The 16059-nt window shown below is 41.9% G+C and overlaps 1 protein-coding gene across 1 annotated transcript in view; it reads right to left on the bottom strand.

Moving 5' to 3' along the window:
• LOC135196217 (phospholipase A-2-activating protein-like) overlaps nt 1–16059 on the bottom strand; it is a 150428-nt gene that overhangs the window by 37645 nt on the left and 96724 nt on the right. Inside the window, 1 exon segment of the mRNA XM_064222857.1 lies at nt 11153–11376. Within this exon segment, the coding sequence (XP_064078927.1) occupies nt 11153–11376 (224 nt within the window).

Genomic DNA, 16059 nt, shown 5'->3' with positions numbered 1-16059 from the left:
AGTATAAATCAGGCAATGCCGTCGTTTTCTGATGAAAGCCCCGCCAATCGTCTGGAACGTCGAATTGGTCCTTGCCCAGTGCGGTCGTTCTGATGGTCCTCTTCAACAGCATAGGCGCCGGCAGCATCGGTTACTGGAGGTAGCCGAGTTACCTGAACGGGAGAAAGAGAGGCAACCGCAGCATCAGATGTGGCTAAAGAGACAACACTCTCATAATGTTCTTTATTCTTAAAGCCTCTAATATATTTCTTGGAAATAAGGTTGTTGGTGAATTTATCTTCCTGTGTGAAGGCAATAAATCTTTCACACAGGAAGATAAATTCACCAACAACCTTATTTCCAAGAAATATATTAGAGGCTTTAAGAATAAAGAACATTATGAGAGTGTTGTCTCTTTAGCCACATCTGATGCTGCGGTTGCCTCTCTTTCTCCCGTTCAGGTAACTCGGCTACCTCCAGTAACCGATGCTGCCGGCGCCTATGCTGTTGAAGAGGACCATCAGAACGACCGCACTGGGCAAGGACCAATTTGACGTTCCAGACGATTGGCGGGGCTTTCATCAGAAAATGACGGCATTGCCTGATTTATACTGGACGACCGGTTCCATTGTTTTAATAACAAGTCACTTAATTTTTGACTCCTTCTTTGTTTACTTCGCTGTAAAGTTATATCAACGTGTCAGATTGATAAGGGGAACCGTACAGATTCCCGAAAGCTATCTTTTCTGTTTTAAACTTAAATATATGTACACTTACATAACTGTGGATTTGTTTCTCCATTAGTGTCTATGCCTGCAATCATAATAACAAACAGCAATGCAGCTAACACCGTACCTTGTGGCACACCGGATATTACCTTAGCTTCCTCCGATTTCTCATCGTTTACAATCAATATCTGTTTTCTGTTTTGTAAAAATTCTTTTATCCATCTTCCTACTTTGTCCACTACATTATGTTTTCTAATTTTCTTCGCTAATATATTATGGTCCAAATTGTCAAAAGCTTTTGCAAAGTCTAGGTAAAACACATCCGTATCTTTTTCATTTATATTTTTATATATGTTCTCACGGTGGACTAACAGATGGGTTTGTGTAGTTTTTCCAATTATAAAACCATGTTGTCTTATATCAAACAAATTATTTTTCATTAAATGTTTCATTATATTTTTCTTCATTACCTTTCATACACTTTCATAATATGTGATGTTAGACTCACAGGCCTATAATGAATGAAAAAAAGCAAATAGGCAACATATTAGCAGAAAGATTTGAGAGAATTTACCCCTAGAATTGATAATGAAGATAATGATACAGAAAAGATATTGTTATGATACAATAGTTTCATACATACTTACCTGGCAGATATATACTTAGCTAAGACTCCGTCGTCCCCAACAGAAATTCGAATTTCGCGGCACACGCTACAGGTAGGTAGGTCAGGTGATCTACCCTCCTGCCGCTGGGTGGCAGGAATAGGAACCATTACCTTCTAGAACCAGATTTTTCTCTTCCACCTGTCTCCTGCGGGGAGGCTGGGTGGGCCATTTATCGTATATATCTGCCAGGTAAGTATGTATGAAACTTTATTGTATCATAACAATATCATTTTCATACATTCAACTTCCCTGACAGATATATACTTAGCTGATTGGCACCCTTTGGTGGAGGGTAAGAGACAGCTATTCACTGATTAGACAGGTAAACAACATACGTTGTAGGTAATAAATAAATAAAACCTTGGTTCCTATGTGTTTAGACGAAGGGTTGACTTCCTAGCTATTGCTAGGAGTCTGCTTCATCTCAAGAACCTCAGCGAGGATGTGACCTATGGCTAAGAGTTCTTGTAGATCTGTCAATGGGGTCTTATCCACTTACTCGACAGAATCTAAAGGTCATTTGTCAATGGGGTCTTATCCACTTACATGACAATACACCTATGCCTAGTGGCATAATTAAGGAGCACAACACCGATCCCGATCACCTGATCCTAACACGAGGGTTTGTGCTTAATTGGAAAAGAGTTATCCCCAAACTCCTTTCAAACAACCCAAAGAACAAAACACTATGTTAAAATAAAAATTAACTCACTTAGTTAAGGATCAGTGTCGGCTCCCTATCCCAGCAACGTATCCGTAGACACGTATAACCAAGAGAGAAGGATCTCTCGTAGGTCAACTTGACCTCCTTTGTGCAAAGGGAAGTCAACTCCCAAGTTGCATCTTCCGTAAGTTACAGCTAATATGTCCTTCACGACATATTGTTCTGGAAAGAACAAGAATTCATAAAAGCTCGCACTTCAAGCGCTTTTAATTCTCAGCTGTTTGAAGGAATCATCAAGTTACTCAAGAAGTGCTTAGCGATCACATTTGTTTCAAAGAAGAAGACCAGGGCTTTATTTGAAAAGGATCTCTTCTGGATGAAGCCTAGAGCCTGGCTGGCGCCTCGCGCCAGGTTGGCGCCTTGTGACTGCCTGGCGCCTCGCGCCTGGCTGGCACCTTGTGCCTGCCTGGAGCCTCGCGCCTGGCTGGCACCGTCGGCGCCTGCTTGGCACCCTCGCGCCTGGCTGGCACCATCGCGCCTGGCTGGCACCTCGCGGCCTGCCTGCGCTGCGCCTGGCTGGCTCCTCCCCACTTGCCGGACCTTCGAGCTTGGTAGAGTCTCGAGGATGTCTGGCAATGTCCACATCAGACACTCTTATCTGTCCGATTTGTTCGCCTCTAGCGCATCTGTGCCAGGTTGTAGGTCCGCTCTTTCTCCTCATCAGACAATGACAGTGTTCTTGGGGCTGTCTGCCTCTGGCGTTTTTTACGCCTGTTTTGGCATATGGCGCCTGGTTGGTGCTACATTGTCTGAAAGTCCTGAACATCCACAATAGTTAATCAGGAGACTGGAGAAGGGTGGAAGAAATTCTTCCACTTTGAGCTTTGGCCTCTCCGGCAAGGGGAGGTGATTGTAGTCAGCTACATCCAGTAGACGATAGGATATCTAACAGTATGAGAGATAAGAGTCTTCCTTCCTCCGAGGAGGATCCTTCTTGAGTACTTCCGTTGCTCACGAGATCTCTTCTTACCTGTTGAAGGGGTTTCTCGTTGCAGAATCTTCCCTATCCTTGCTCGAAGGAAGGGAAGAAGCCTGGAAGTCGAAGGAGACTCCGAGCTGAAATTGGGAGGACTCCTGATTTCTAGCTCTTTATTGTCTCCCTCTGAACACCTTCTGGGAAGCATTTTGAGCCGTCATCGCATTCCAAAGACTCTGTAGGCAAACGTTTGAACCATTCTACTGTAGATGAAAACGTAAGTACCCTGCCTGGACAACGAAACCTCTATCTGAAAACACTGAGTCAGGAATAGGGGGTTTTATTTCTTTTGCCAGACATACTATGCTGGCAAGAACCCATTGCCTAGTCTCCATAGAATCTGATGTGAGATTCCAATGCTCAAAAAATTCACTTATCTTCTTGGTCATTTAGGACCAAGAGAAACAAAGAATTCCCTCATAAAAATTTCTCCAAGAAGTCTGATGAGGAGCAGTTCCATCTTGTCGGAACACGGAATCTGAGGCCCGACAAAGGATCCCATGATATCCTACTCTTGTCATAAAGAAGTATCGTATAAGATCCCGAAGATCTTAATTTTTTCTGCTATCTCTAATTCTCCCTTTCATTGATAGCAGATATATACAAAGATGATTCTTCCCTCTGAAAGGGAAGAAAAACCGCTATGTGGTTCACAGAGGTATCGGAAGAGGACAGTTTCCCAATTCCATCTGACACGATCTGCAGCAATTCTATGTCTTTAGCATGGCTCTTGTCGTTTACCTTGAAAAATCCTCTCCTTCATTCTACTTCTGGTCAGTCTGCACGCAGACCGACTCAGAGTGGAGAGGTTCTTCAGGTCTATGTATAATAGATTCTGATAGAATATCCAGACTCTCTTGGAAAAGCCTTCCGAAACATGCTGTGAGAAGAACGTGACCTCTGTGAATCCAACCTCTCTAAGGCCAAAATGAGGCATAAAGTATTATCCTCTCTTTCTTTGACGCCCTATATCTTAAATTCTGTAAAGAATTTTTATTTAGGGGAAAAAAGACTAAAGATTATTCCCCTTTCTAAAAATAAAGATGGCGTATATTGCTACCTCTCTTGGTTCGAGGAAAAGGAAGCAGTCTATAGGAAGCCTGTTCGTCTTCTACCTTGCGAAGAGATCTATGAAGACGACTTTCCGCAGGTTCTCACAACTCTTTCCAATAAATGTTAGACATACGTTAACATTTATTATCGTCGATGACATGCAAAATCTTGCATTGAACCTCTTAAGGATCGTTACGTTCCCTGTCTGTTTTCCAAATAAGTTCTCTTTTGTTAACGCGAACAGGGGCGAAAAAAGAGATTCTCGATGCTCTTTGCAATATGAGAGAGTCGTGGAATTGGCCTAAGTGATTAAAATAAATCATTTCATCGTTCCTTGTAAGCGACCCCTTTCCGATTAAATGGGTAACGAAAACAGGAACGAATCTTGCCGTTACTGAGCCTGCTGTCCGTGAGGCTACTGGACTCTAAGGTTAATAACTCGCTAAAATGAGAAAATATCTTGGATGGTGCTTCTGGCGCATTGCGCCAGGCTGGCGCTTCTGGCGCATTGCGCCAGGTTGGCGCTTCTGGCGCTTTGCGCCAAGCTGGCGCTTTCTTCTAATTCTTTTTAGGTTATGTGCCAGAACATCTGTGCCTCTATGGTACCCGACATCCTTTCACATGTTAATTCCGTTCTTAGTAGGAAAAAACTTTTATATACGTAGTATAGTCCATTTAGGGAAACAAGTTCTGCCACGAAAAGAATGTTTCCCATCCGACTCATCCATCTTCTCCTGAGCAGGTACTCTAATAAGCCATGCTTTCGTAAGCATGAGAGCATTATATAATATAATGTTCTGCTGCGATAGAATCCTTTAATAATGTTACCTACGGTAAACAGCATTGAAAGGTTGTAATATCTCTCTTATTGAAAGCTTCTTAGCAAAAGGCAGACAATATTTATTTATGTTAGCTTAACTATCCCCTCAATCCGAGGCTAAGACCGCGATTGTAGGGGAGAGATACGGTTAGTTATTCCATCCCGCAGGAGAGAGAGATGTAACCAACGGCTCATGACTGCGAACTAGATGGTACTGCGTTGGTCTAAGCGATAGCAGTCTCCGTTAGCCGTCTGGCCTTACTCTTCCAGAGTTGCCAGCTACTCCATTCAATAAAGGAATCTTATAAAATTATTATCGAACTTCAGGAAGTTCTAATTAAAGCATATTTAAGCGAAACAAGACTTCGATAAATCTAGAAGCTAAGTAGGTGTTGTCTTAACAATCCCTTTAAGCGTAGTCCTTCCTAGGAAAGTCCTAGAAGGATACTGGTAATTGAGTTGCACAGCAAAGAAGTAACTACGGTATGTGTTTATGATTTGACCGTATTGTATTCTCATACAGCAGATACTCTACTACCTTCTACTATCTTCGTTCTTTTCATTAATAGAACGATAGAAAGAGTATATATATCTCCTTAAGGAAGGAAGTTAATCCAGGAACTCTTTAAATCTTCGTGATTTCCTCATAAATCGCGGAAGAGACAGAATTCTTGTTCATCTCTAGGGTTTACGGAAGGAAGTAGATATTTCCTATCCGCCATCATACCCAAACGTCGATGAGATTCTTATTAAGAAAAAACTCCCAAAGCTCTTGCCTCCTCATAACGAGGGAAGAGCATGAATGAAGGAGAGAGTCCGCATGGAGAGGAACTGCCTAACACAGAAGTCTTCTGAATAATGAAAAAGAGCTTCTCTTAGTATCAGAATCCTTCTGACAAAAGCGACGGCCGCCTGTGCGACATCTTGCACCTTTGCCAGGGGAAAGTTGCTCAAGTTAAAAACTCTAAGAGGAGCCTCGCGACTGACCTCTCTCTCAAAAGAAGATTTTGGAATATTCTGGCGCCTGGATCCTTGCGCCTAGCGCCTGGATAGTTCTGAGCGCCTGGAATGTTCTGCATGCTAGAAAGGAGACTCGCTCCTGGAACGTTCCGCTTGCGTGGAAAGTCCCGTGCGCCCTGATAGTTCCGAGCGCCTACTAGTCTCCTTTTAGGAGCCTCTTGCCCGTAAACGTTCAATGGAAGGATCCTTTTGATTGCCACTCTACTATAAGGCTCCTCGGTCTAGCTGTCTGTTTTCTCTTTGAAGGCGGCTTGCGCCAAGAAAAATGTTCTGGAACGTGGCTCGCGCTCAGTTGCTGGAACGCGGCTCACGCTCAGTTGCTGGAACGTGGCTCGCGTTTGGCTGTAGGAACGCGGCTTGCTGCTGGCTGTTGGAACGTGGCTCGCGCTTGCTTGTTGGAACGTGGCTTCCTGGCTGGCTCTTCGCTTGTAGTCCAGTTGGCGCTCAGTGTTCTCTTAGTTTTCAGAGAACGCGCTAGATCGTCTGAACTCCAAACATGTACATTCTTCGTCTTTTCGGACGTAAGATGAAGAAACGGAAGAAGAGACGCACTTTTTTAAGGATGCCTTTCCAATGGCTATCCCTGGCAGTCTGGGACGTTCTACAGATCCTGCCGAGGGGACGCCCCTTCGGTGGGGATTCTCCATAACCTCCGTAAGGCTTTCGACTTTCCTTCTCCTCTGGGCTTGGAAGCTTGGAAGCGGTCTAGACCTGGGAGCGAAACAGAGCCGATCGGACGCACCCTCCACTATTTTAGGACGCCTTTCCAATGGCGAACTTGGCAGTCTGGGACGTTCTACAGATCCTGCCGAGGGGACGCCTGATCGGTGGGGATTCTCCATAACCTCCGTAAGGCTTTCGACTTTCCTTCTCCTCTGGGCTTGGGAGCTTGGAAGCGGTCTAGACCTGGGAGCGAAACAGAGACGATCAGAACACACCCTCCACTGCACTGGGAACACTAAATTCACTTCTTACCTTATAAGAGCTCGCATTTTGAGCTACATCCATTTATCTTCAAATTTATGAATTTGTAGATTCTGTGGAGTAAGATGGTGATGAGGATGCAAAAACTACTATTACTGTTAATACTCTAACTGCTCGTTAGCACGAGAGCTATTAAAGCTTCTAAAGGAAGCGTAAAAAAGTTATATACTTTTCTGACTTCCTAAAGTAGGAAGTTGAAAGTTTTATATTTCCTCAATCAAGTTCTAACACTTATTACACATATTAATGAATAAATATTAATATTTCCCTTTCTTGCAAACTATATGAGTGTCTAACGAAAACTTCGGTAGTTACACGTCATATATTCTTCGAAATTTTCGAAGTAAAATTTATTAAAAAGTTAATAAAAGCGTATGCCGAACCAAAGACCCAGTACTTCCCTGCAAAAGACAGCCCAGAAGATCGATAGCGATGAAACACGAAAATCAAGTCAGGAGGTACCGCAATTGTATGTTTACAATACGGCGACAGAGAAAAATCTGGTTCTAGAAGGTAATGGTTCCTATTCCTGCCACCCAGCGGCAGGAGGGTAGATCACCTGACCTACCTACCTGTAGCGTGTGCCGCGAAATTTTATTGAGACCTTATTTATTTATTTTCTTTTACAATCTTGTGCTAATTCTCTGGTACGATTTCGCGCAGCGACACGAACTGAGCCCAGAAAAGGGATTTTGACATAAGGAAAAATCTATTTCTGGGCGACTGGTTCGTGTCGCCCAGCGAAATCCCACCCTACCCATCCCTGCACTCAAGATTGTCTGCTAACATCGGGATGGCCACCAGAGGCACAGCAGTCGGTAGCGTGGGATGGAGTAGTAGTAGTTGCTGCCCACTCTGTGGGTCAGCTCCCCTCTTGTGGGGGTTTTGTCGTAGGAGATTTCTATTGGTAAGAGGTTCGTGGTAGTGGTCTCACTCGCCCTAGTGTTCATACCGACGCCCTCTTGGAGGGTGAGCGAGTCAGTTATACTAACCTTTTCTTTATTTTATTTATTCTCTGGTATGTGTTAGTGCATTTACCTTAGAAATAATGGATTAAAGGGATATTTCGCTGGGCGACATGAACCAATCTCCCAGAAATAGATTTTTCCTTACGTCAAAATCCCTTTTCTGTCGGGGACAACGAAGTCTTAGCTAAGTATATATCTGTCAGGGAAGTTGAATGTATGAAAATAAGAGATGAAAATAATGAATATTTATCAGAAATAGATATTAATGAAGCTGATATTGTGCAGGCTATTAATGAAATTAAAAATGGATCAGCAGCTGGACCAGATGCATCCCCACCATTTTGTTAAAGTAGTTCATTCTATTGCAAAGCCGCTCACAATATTATTAAGACAAAGTGTAGATACAGGCAAGATTTATGATGAACATAAATTACTTGCCTCTAGTCTTGATCCACTTTTGAAAGCATGGGTAATATATGCTAATTTATGTTCATCATAAATCTTGCCTGTATCTACACTTTATCTTAATAATATTGTGAGCGGCTTTGCAATAGAATGAACTACTTTCTTTAACAAAATGGCAGGGATGCCATCTGGTCCAGCTGCTGATCTATTTTTAATTTCATTAATAGCCTGCACAATAGCAGCTTCATTAATATCTAGTATGTCCGATAAATATTCACTATTTTCATCTCTTATTTCTGTATCATTATCTTCATTATCAATTCTAGGGGTAAATTCTCTCACATCTTTCTGCTAATATGTTGCATATTTGCTTTTTTTCATTCATTAATCTCCCTTCATTTCTTAGAGGGCCTGCTTCTACTCTTCTTTTATTCATCTTTTTCACATATGAGTACAATAGTTTGGGATTTTGCTTGATACTGTCTAGGGTCTTTTCTTCTAAGTCCTGTTTTTCATTTTCTTTTGATTGTATAATCTTTTGTTCTGCATTTTCTATCTTACTTTTTAGTTCCATCACTTTCCATGCATTCTTTTCTTTTGCAAGACCTTTTTTCCACTTTCTGATTTTCTGGAACAAGATCCTTGTATCTCATGGTATGCATGACTGATGTTTACTTTTCTTCTTTGGTATATACTTATCCACCATTTTCTCTAATATCTTAAATAATATACCCTTATTTATCTGTACTATATTATCACTTACGAATATGTTTTCCCAACTTTAATTCTTCATTATTTCTGACCAATTTATAATCTTACTATAGAAATTGTATTTTTCATATCCTTCCCACTTTTTCATCTCTTGCTTATCTGTTTTCACTTGCTTTGGAACGGACTGTTAATTCTGACATTGTGGTCTAAAATACTCATATTATACACTATTAAACATAATTCACCTCTTTCACAAATACTAGGTCTAAAATATTTTCCTTTCTTGTTGGTAGGTGATTTATTTGTTGAATGTTGTATGTTGTGTTCTAGTAGCATATCTAATAGCTTTTTGAATTGCCTCTTATCTTCTGCACTACTATTACTTTCTTTTTTTTATGCATAAATACAACCGCAATCTCCTATTCGTTCTTTCCAATCTACGAAAGGAAAATTAAAGTCTCCAGATAGGAGTATAGTCCAGTCTTTGTGATTTCTACATATATCATCCAATTTTTCTATTATTATGTCATACTCTTTAGTGTTAGGGGGTATACATGTATATGTGTATTATAATGTTCACTAATTTTTCAGATTCAAATTCTACCGCTATTAATTCACATTCTGAGTTACTATATTTCTCATATATTTTTCCTTGATTTATGTCTCTCCCATATATCATGGTTCCCCCTTGATTCCTAATTTTTCTACCTGATCTATAAGTTTGGAACCCTTTTATCTGAGCTTCATTACCAGTCTCTTAGGAATACCAGTCTATTTTTTCAGTTTGGGTTCATTCTTCTAAGAACTCTATTTTTTCTTTTTGAGTTACTCATAACTAAACCCTAAGCATTCATCACTATGATGGTCTGTGTGTAATCCCAATCATTTAATATGGGTAACAATAAGGATTTTCCCATGTCTCTTTCCTGTTCTGGTATGTTGTTCTTTTCTTTATTTCCAGAAATTCTGACATCAAAAAATCCAACTTTCCCAATATATTTATTCATTTTGTGTTTGTATCTGCATTTGTCTCTGTATCTGCACCATTCCCTGGCATTGCATATACAGTGCTTGTTCCTTGAACTGTATCTGGGTGCTGTTGCTTGATATCTCGATGCTGACGTTTCAGAACGTGGTGATGGCCTGTTTTTTTCCTTCACCTAATGTTCGTTGTTCCTTTCTTTATTTGCTTCATTTTTATTTTATTTTTATTATTTATTTGATTTTGATTCATGGCTACATAGTGCATATATCTGCATTTTTTTTTTTTTTGAACTTTCATCCTTTTCCTTCTTTTAAGTTTTTGCATATCCTTGGATGTAGATCACTGCATTCACCTCATACCCATCTAGGTATGCACATTTGCCATAAATCTCATAATTGTGACATACCTTGGGATGCTTGTAGTGACATTTTTCACCGAATCTGCAATTCTCTCTTTTCAAAAGGATGCAGATTGTGTCTTTCCTTTCTTTTTTTTTCTTGCTCTTTCCCATTGATATGAAGATCTGGGTACAGCCTCTTTGGGATTTTATTTTACGTTGTCATTATTAAAAAAAATAGAGACTACTATTTCACTCAGCAAACTTATGCCACTCAAATACGTAGTAATGAATTTCATACCAGTGGACAGGTAATTTAACATGCTTTCAACCATGAAAACGAAAATTGCATATACATTTTCTCTGATTTAACAAAAATTGCATATATATTTTCTCTGATTTATTACTAAGCATTTTTGCTCAGTCAGTATACAGTAAGTTATGTCACAGACAAATTTTGACATACCGCCCCATCCCCCAATAGTTAAATGTCATAACTCCAACCTAATAAAATGAATAACGTTAAATATTCTTGGCTTCCAAAAACTATCAGTAAGATGTTTCATTTCCCAAAAATATGCTGTGAAATTGAAAGGTATAATAATGAAAAAAAAAACTTTGTATGAGAGTAACATGAGTTTTTTTAAATTAAAAATTAATTCATACCTTTCTAGAATATATTGTGAACTCAAGAATATTTATTCACCTACCTTTTAATTTAAATTTGTGTACCTTCAGATTTAATTTTTGTAATAAAAATCATACACACCAAATCCTTAACAATTGTCACTTACTTTTCCCTCTTTCCACAACTTGATGGTTTTGTCAGCTGAAGCTGTTAGGATTGAAGGGGACTGGCTTGAAGGCCCTTGTTCAGGTTTACAAGGAACAGCAACTGACCAAATGGGTCCTGAGTGTTCCTTCATTTCTTTTACACACTCCCAGTCTTTCCACATTCTGGCACTGTGATCCCAAGAGCCAGAGACAAGTATGCCATCACTCCAACATAAAGATGATACTGAAAGGGATGGTGAGTTTATTCTTCATACAGAGTATTGGCTTATAAAGCATTATTATTAGTCAAAATGTGTGAAACCATTTTCAATTAATGTCTGTTGAATAATACATCTCACTTTTGTATCATCTTTCTAACTTTGGTATTGAATGACAAGAATGTAAATGGGGATACAGCATTTTTCAGGACACAAGTGAGGAACAAGTGGGGGAAGTGCTGAAAGTGTGTCAACACTACATCAATATTTTTTCTTGAAAAATCCCAATCACAGGAATAATCATACAATAATCGTATAATGCCATTTTAAATTTTTTTCCTCACCAGAATGAATGTAAAACAAAACACAGCTTTCCTAACCAAATATGATATTGTTATAATACAATAAAGTTTCATACATACTTACCTGGCAGATATATACATAGCTAAGACTCCGTCGTCCCCGACAGAAATTCAAATTTCGCGCCACTCGCTACCGGTAGGTCAGGTGATCTACCTGCCTGCCCTGGGCGGCAGGACTAGGAACCATTCCCGTTTTCTATCATATTTTCTCTCTTCCACCTGTCTCCTGCGGGGAGGCTGGGTGGGCCATTAATCGTATATATCTGCCAGGTAAGTATGTATGAAACTTTATTGTATTATAACAATATCATTTTCATACAATGAACTTACCTGTCAGATATATACATAGCTGATTGGCACCCTTTGGTGGAGGGTCAGAGACAGCTAATATGGAATAGACAGGTAAACAACATATGTTGTAGGTATAAAAGAAAAAACCTTGGTTCCTACCTGATAGGTGGTAGACTTCGTGGCTGTAGCCCGGTAGTCTGCATCACCTCAAGACTTTAGCGAGATATTAGATCTATGGCTAGAGTTCTTGTGGGTCTGTCGATGGGTATAAGAACCGCTTACTCGGCAGAGCCTAAAAGGACTTTGTCAATGGGTACTGGACCACTTCTATGACAACACACCTTGTGAAGGAGCATAACCAATCCCGACCACCTGATCCTAACCACCATGTTAGTATATAGAATTGTTCTGAGTTATCCCCGAACTCATTACAAACAACCTATAACTCGAAACGAAAAACGCATTCATACAAAAATTCTAAAAAAAAAAATTTTAATACTCCTCTAAAAGATATCACAAGAGTTCCGTACTGAACAACAGTGACTGGCCGCCAGTGCAGCACCGAGCCCTCTTTGTCAGCCGAAATCTTGAACATATCTAGTAGAAGGTATGTACAAAGTTAAGGATTGGTGTTTGCTCCCGTACCCAGTATTGTATCCGCCGATACAAAAGGTCCCAGAGAAAAACATTTCTCGTAGGTCACGCGAACGTCTTTAAGATAGTGAGATGCAAATACCGAATTGCACCTCCAATATGTCGTATCAATGATTTTCTTTAACGACATATTCTTCTGAAAAGAGAGAGACGTCGCCACTGCTCTAACTTCATGGGCTTTTACTCTTAAAAGCGGAAAAGAGTCGTCAGGACAGAACTAGTGAGCATCCGTAATGACGCTCCTAATGAAGAAAGCTAATGCGTTCTTAGACATGATTCTTGTGGGGTCCTTAATCGAACACCAAAGACTTTATCTAGAGCCTCCCATTTGTTTCTTTCTTTGTAAGAAGAACTTCAAGGCTCTTACCGGGCAAAGAGACCTCTCTGTTTCTCTCCCTACTAGACTCGATAAGCCTTTGATCTCAAATCTCTTGGGCCAGGGATTCGATGGATTTTCATTCTTCGCTAGAAAAAGAGTTCTAAACGAGCAAAAGGCCGAGTCTTTGTTAAAACCGACTTCATCTTCTAGGGCATGAAGTTCGCCAACTCTTTTGGCTGTCGCCAAAGATAGGAGAAACAAGCATTTTCTTGTTATATCCCTGAACGAGGCTACGTGGGGAGGCTCAAATCTGTCAGACGAAAGGAACTTGAGAACTACATCCAGGTTCCAGCTGGGAGGAGTTAGTTCCTTCGATTTTGTCGTTTCAAACGATCTAATCAAGTCGTGCAGATCTTTATTCTCAGCAATGTCTAGGCCTCTGTTTCTAAATACTGCCGAAAGCATGCTCCTGTATCCTTTGATCGTCGATACAGACAAATGAGAGACCTCTCTCAAGAACAAAAGGAAATCAGCTATTCCGGTTATAGAGGTACTGGAGGAGGACAACTTCTTAGACTTACACCACCTTCTGAATACCTCCCACTTTGACTGATAGACTCGTCTAGTGGAAGCTCTGCGGGCTCTAGCGATAGCGCTTGCAGCTTCGCGAGAAAAACCCCTCGCTCTGACAAGTCTTTCGATAGTCGAAAGGCAGTCAGCGCGAGAGCGGGGAGGTTTTGATGAAACCTCTCGAAGTGTGGCTGTCTGAGAAGATCCATCCTTTTTGGAAGGGATCTTGGGAAGTCTACTGTCCACTCCAGCACCTCTGCAAACCAATCTTGTGCTGGCCAAAACGGGGCTATCAGGGTCATCCTTGTCCCGTTGGACGCTACGAACTTTCTCAACACTTGTCCCAGGATTTTGAAAGGGGGGAAAGCGTACACGTCCACATGAGACCAGTCTAGCAGGAAGGCGTCGACCACGAGAGCTCTTGGGTCTTCCACCACTGAACAAAAGACTTCCAGCCTTTTGGAAAGGAATGTGGCGAACAGATCTACGTGAGGAGTGCCCCAAAGATCCCACAGACTCTGACACACCTCTGAATGAAGAGTCCATTCTGTGTGAAGGACCTGGCTTCTCCTGCTCAGTCTGTCCGCCCTGATGTTTCTCGTCCCCTGAACAAATCTTGTCAGGAGGGAGATGTTTCTTTGTGAGGCCCAAATTAGCAGATCTCTTGCTATCTTGTAAAGCGACACTGAGTGTGTTCCTCCTTGCTTCCGAATGTAGGACAGGGCTGTAGTGTTGTCCACATTCACTTGGACCGCACTGTTCGTCACAAAGGGTTCGAAGAACTTTAGCGCCAAGTGAACTGCTAGAAGCTCTTTGCAATTTATGTGCCAGGACACCTGTGCTGCCTTCCAGGTGCCTGACACTTCTCTCGGTCTAGTGTTGCTCCCCAACCCTTCTCCGATGCGTCGGAATACAACACTCGGCTTGGGTTCGGAACTTCCAGAAAAATTCCCTTGTTCTCTTTTAGAGGGGACAACCACCATTGCAGGTGTGGTTTCATCTCCATTGGAAGGAGAAAACTGTCGGAGAGAAGTCCCGTCTTCCAGTTCCAAGATCTCCTTAGGAAAAACTGAAGAGGGCGAAGATGTAGTCTTCCTAGAGGAAAGAACTGTTCGAGCGAGGAAAGGGTGCCTAGCAGGCTTAACCATTCCCTCGCCGAAGTCCGTTCTTTCCCTAAGAAGAGAGAGACTTTTTCCAAGCCTCTCACGATTCTCTCTTGCGAAGGAAATACTCGAAAACCCCGAGAATCCATCTGAATCCCCAGATAGACCAAGTTCTGTCTGGGAATCAGCTGTGACTTCTCGAGGTTCACGAGTAGTCCCAACGCCTTTATCAGGTCTAGGGTCAAAGAAAGGTCCTCCAAACACTGTCTCTCTGTTCTGGCCCTGATGAGCCAATCGTCCAGATATAGAGAGATGTTGACGCCTTTGAGGTGAAGAAACCTCGCCACATTCTTCATCAGGCTTGTGAAGACCTGAGGAGCTGTGGACAGGCCGAAACACAAGGCCCTGAACTGAAAGATCCTTCCCCCCAGTCATGAAACGGAGTCTACTTCTTCGACGAAGGGTGAATCGGGACATGAAAATAGGCGTCCTGGAGATCCAGCGACACCATCCAATCTCCTTGACGTAAAGCCGCCAGGACTGAGGCCGAAGTCTCCATAGAGAACTTCTCCTTTAGAACGAACTTGTTCAGAGCGCTGACATCTAGAACTGGTCTCCAGCCCCCCGAGGCTTTCGCAACCAGGAAAAGCCGATTGTAAAACCCCGGAGAGTTTTGCTCTAGAACCAATTCTATAGCTCTTTTGTCCCACATTTGATTCACCATCAGACGAAGAGTATCCCTCAGTACAGGGTCCCTGTATCTGGCTGACAGTTCCCGCGGAATGGTCGTTAGGGGAGGACTGTCTTGGAAGGGGATAAGATATCCCTTCCTGATTATGAGTGACCAGGCGTCTGCAAATTCGAGAAGCCTGGCCCCCACTGGTGTTTGGAGGTTGTCTGTCTCACTTCCCCTTCTTAAAGGGACGGGAAGAAGCCTTACCTCTCCTTTCAAGACCTCTTCTCTTAGAGGTAGCTCTGGAGAGAGGGCCTCCTCGAAAGGGCTGAACCGAAGTCGGTCCTTTCTTGTCAACTGAAACAAGTGGTCTCTTCTTCCTTGCAGTTTGCAGGAGAAGATCCTGAGTCGCCTTCTCAGTCAGTGATCGAGAAATGTCCTTCACTAACTGAGAAGGAAACAGGAAGTCAGACATGGGAGCGAAAACCAGGGCTGCTCTGTGAGGGAGAAAACCGCCTTGGTTAGGAAGGAACTAAAAATACTCCTCTTCTTAAGGAGTACTGCTCCGAAAAGAGAGGAGATTTCTCCCGATCCGTCTTGTACCGCCTTGTCAATACAAGCCAGAATACTCAGAATGACTTCGGGGTCTAGACCATCCGAGTCATGAGCTTTCTTAGACATCACCCCAAGGGACCAGTCTAGGAAATTAAACACTTCCAAAATATGGAAGAGTCCCT

Source organism: Macrobrachium nipponense, chromosome 17 (genome assembly GCF_015104395.2).
Source record: "Macrobrachium nipponense isolate FS-2020 chromosome 17, ASM1510439v2, whole genome shotgun sequence".
NCBI lineage: Eukaryota > Metazoa > Arthropoda > Malacostraca > Decapoda > Palaemonidae > Macrobrachium > Macrobrachium nipponense.
This window is presented reverse-complemented; position numbering and strand designations above follow the sequence as displayed.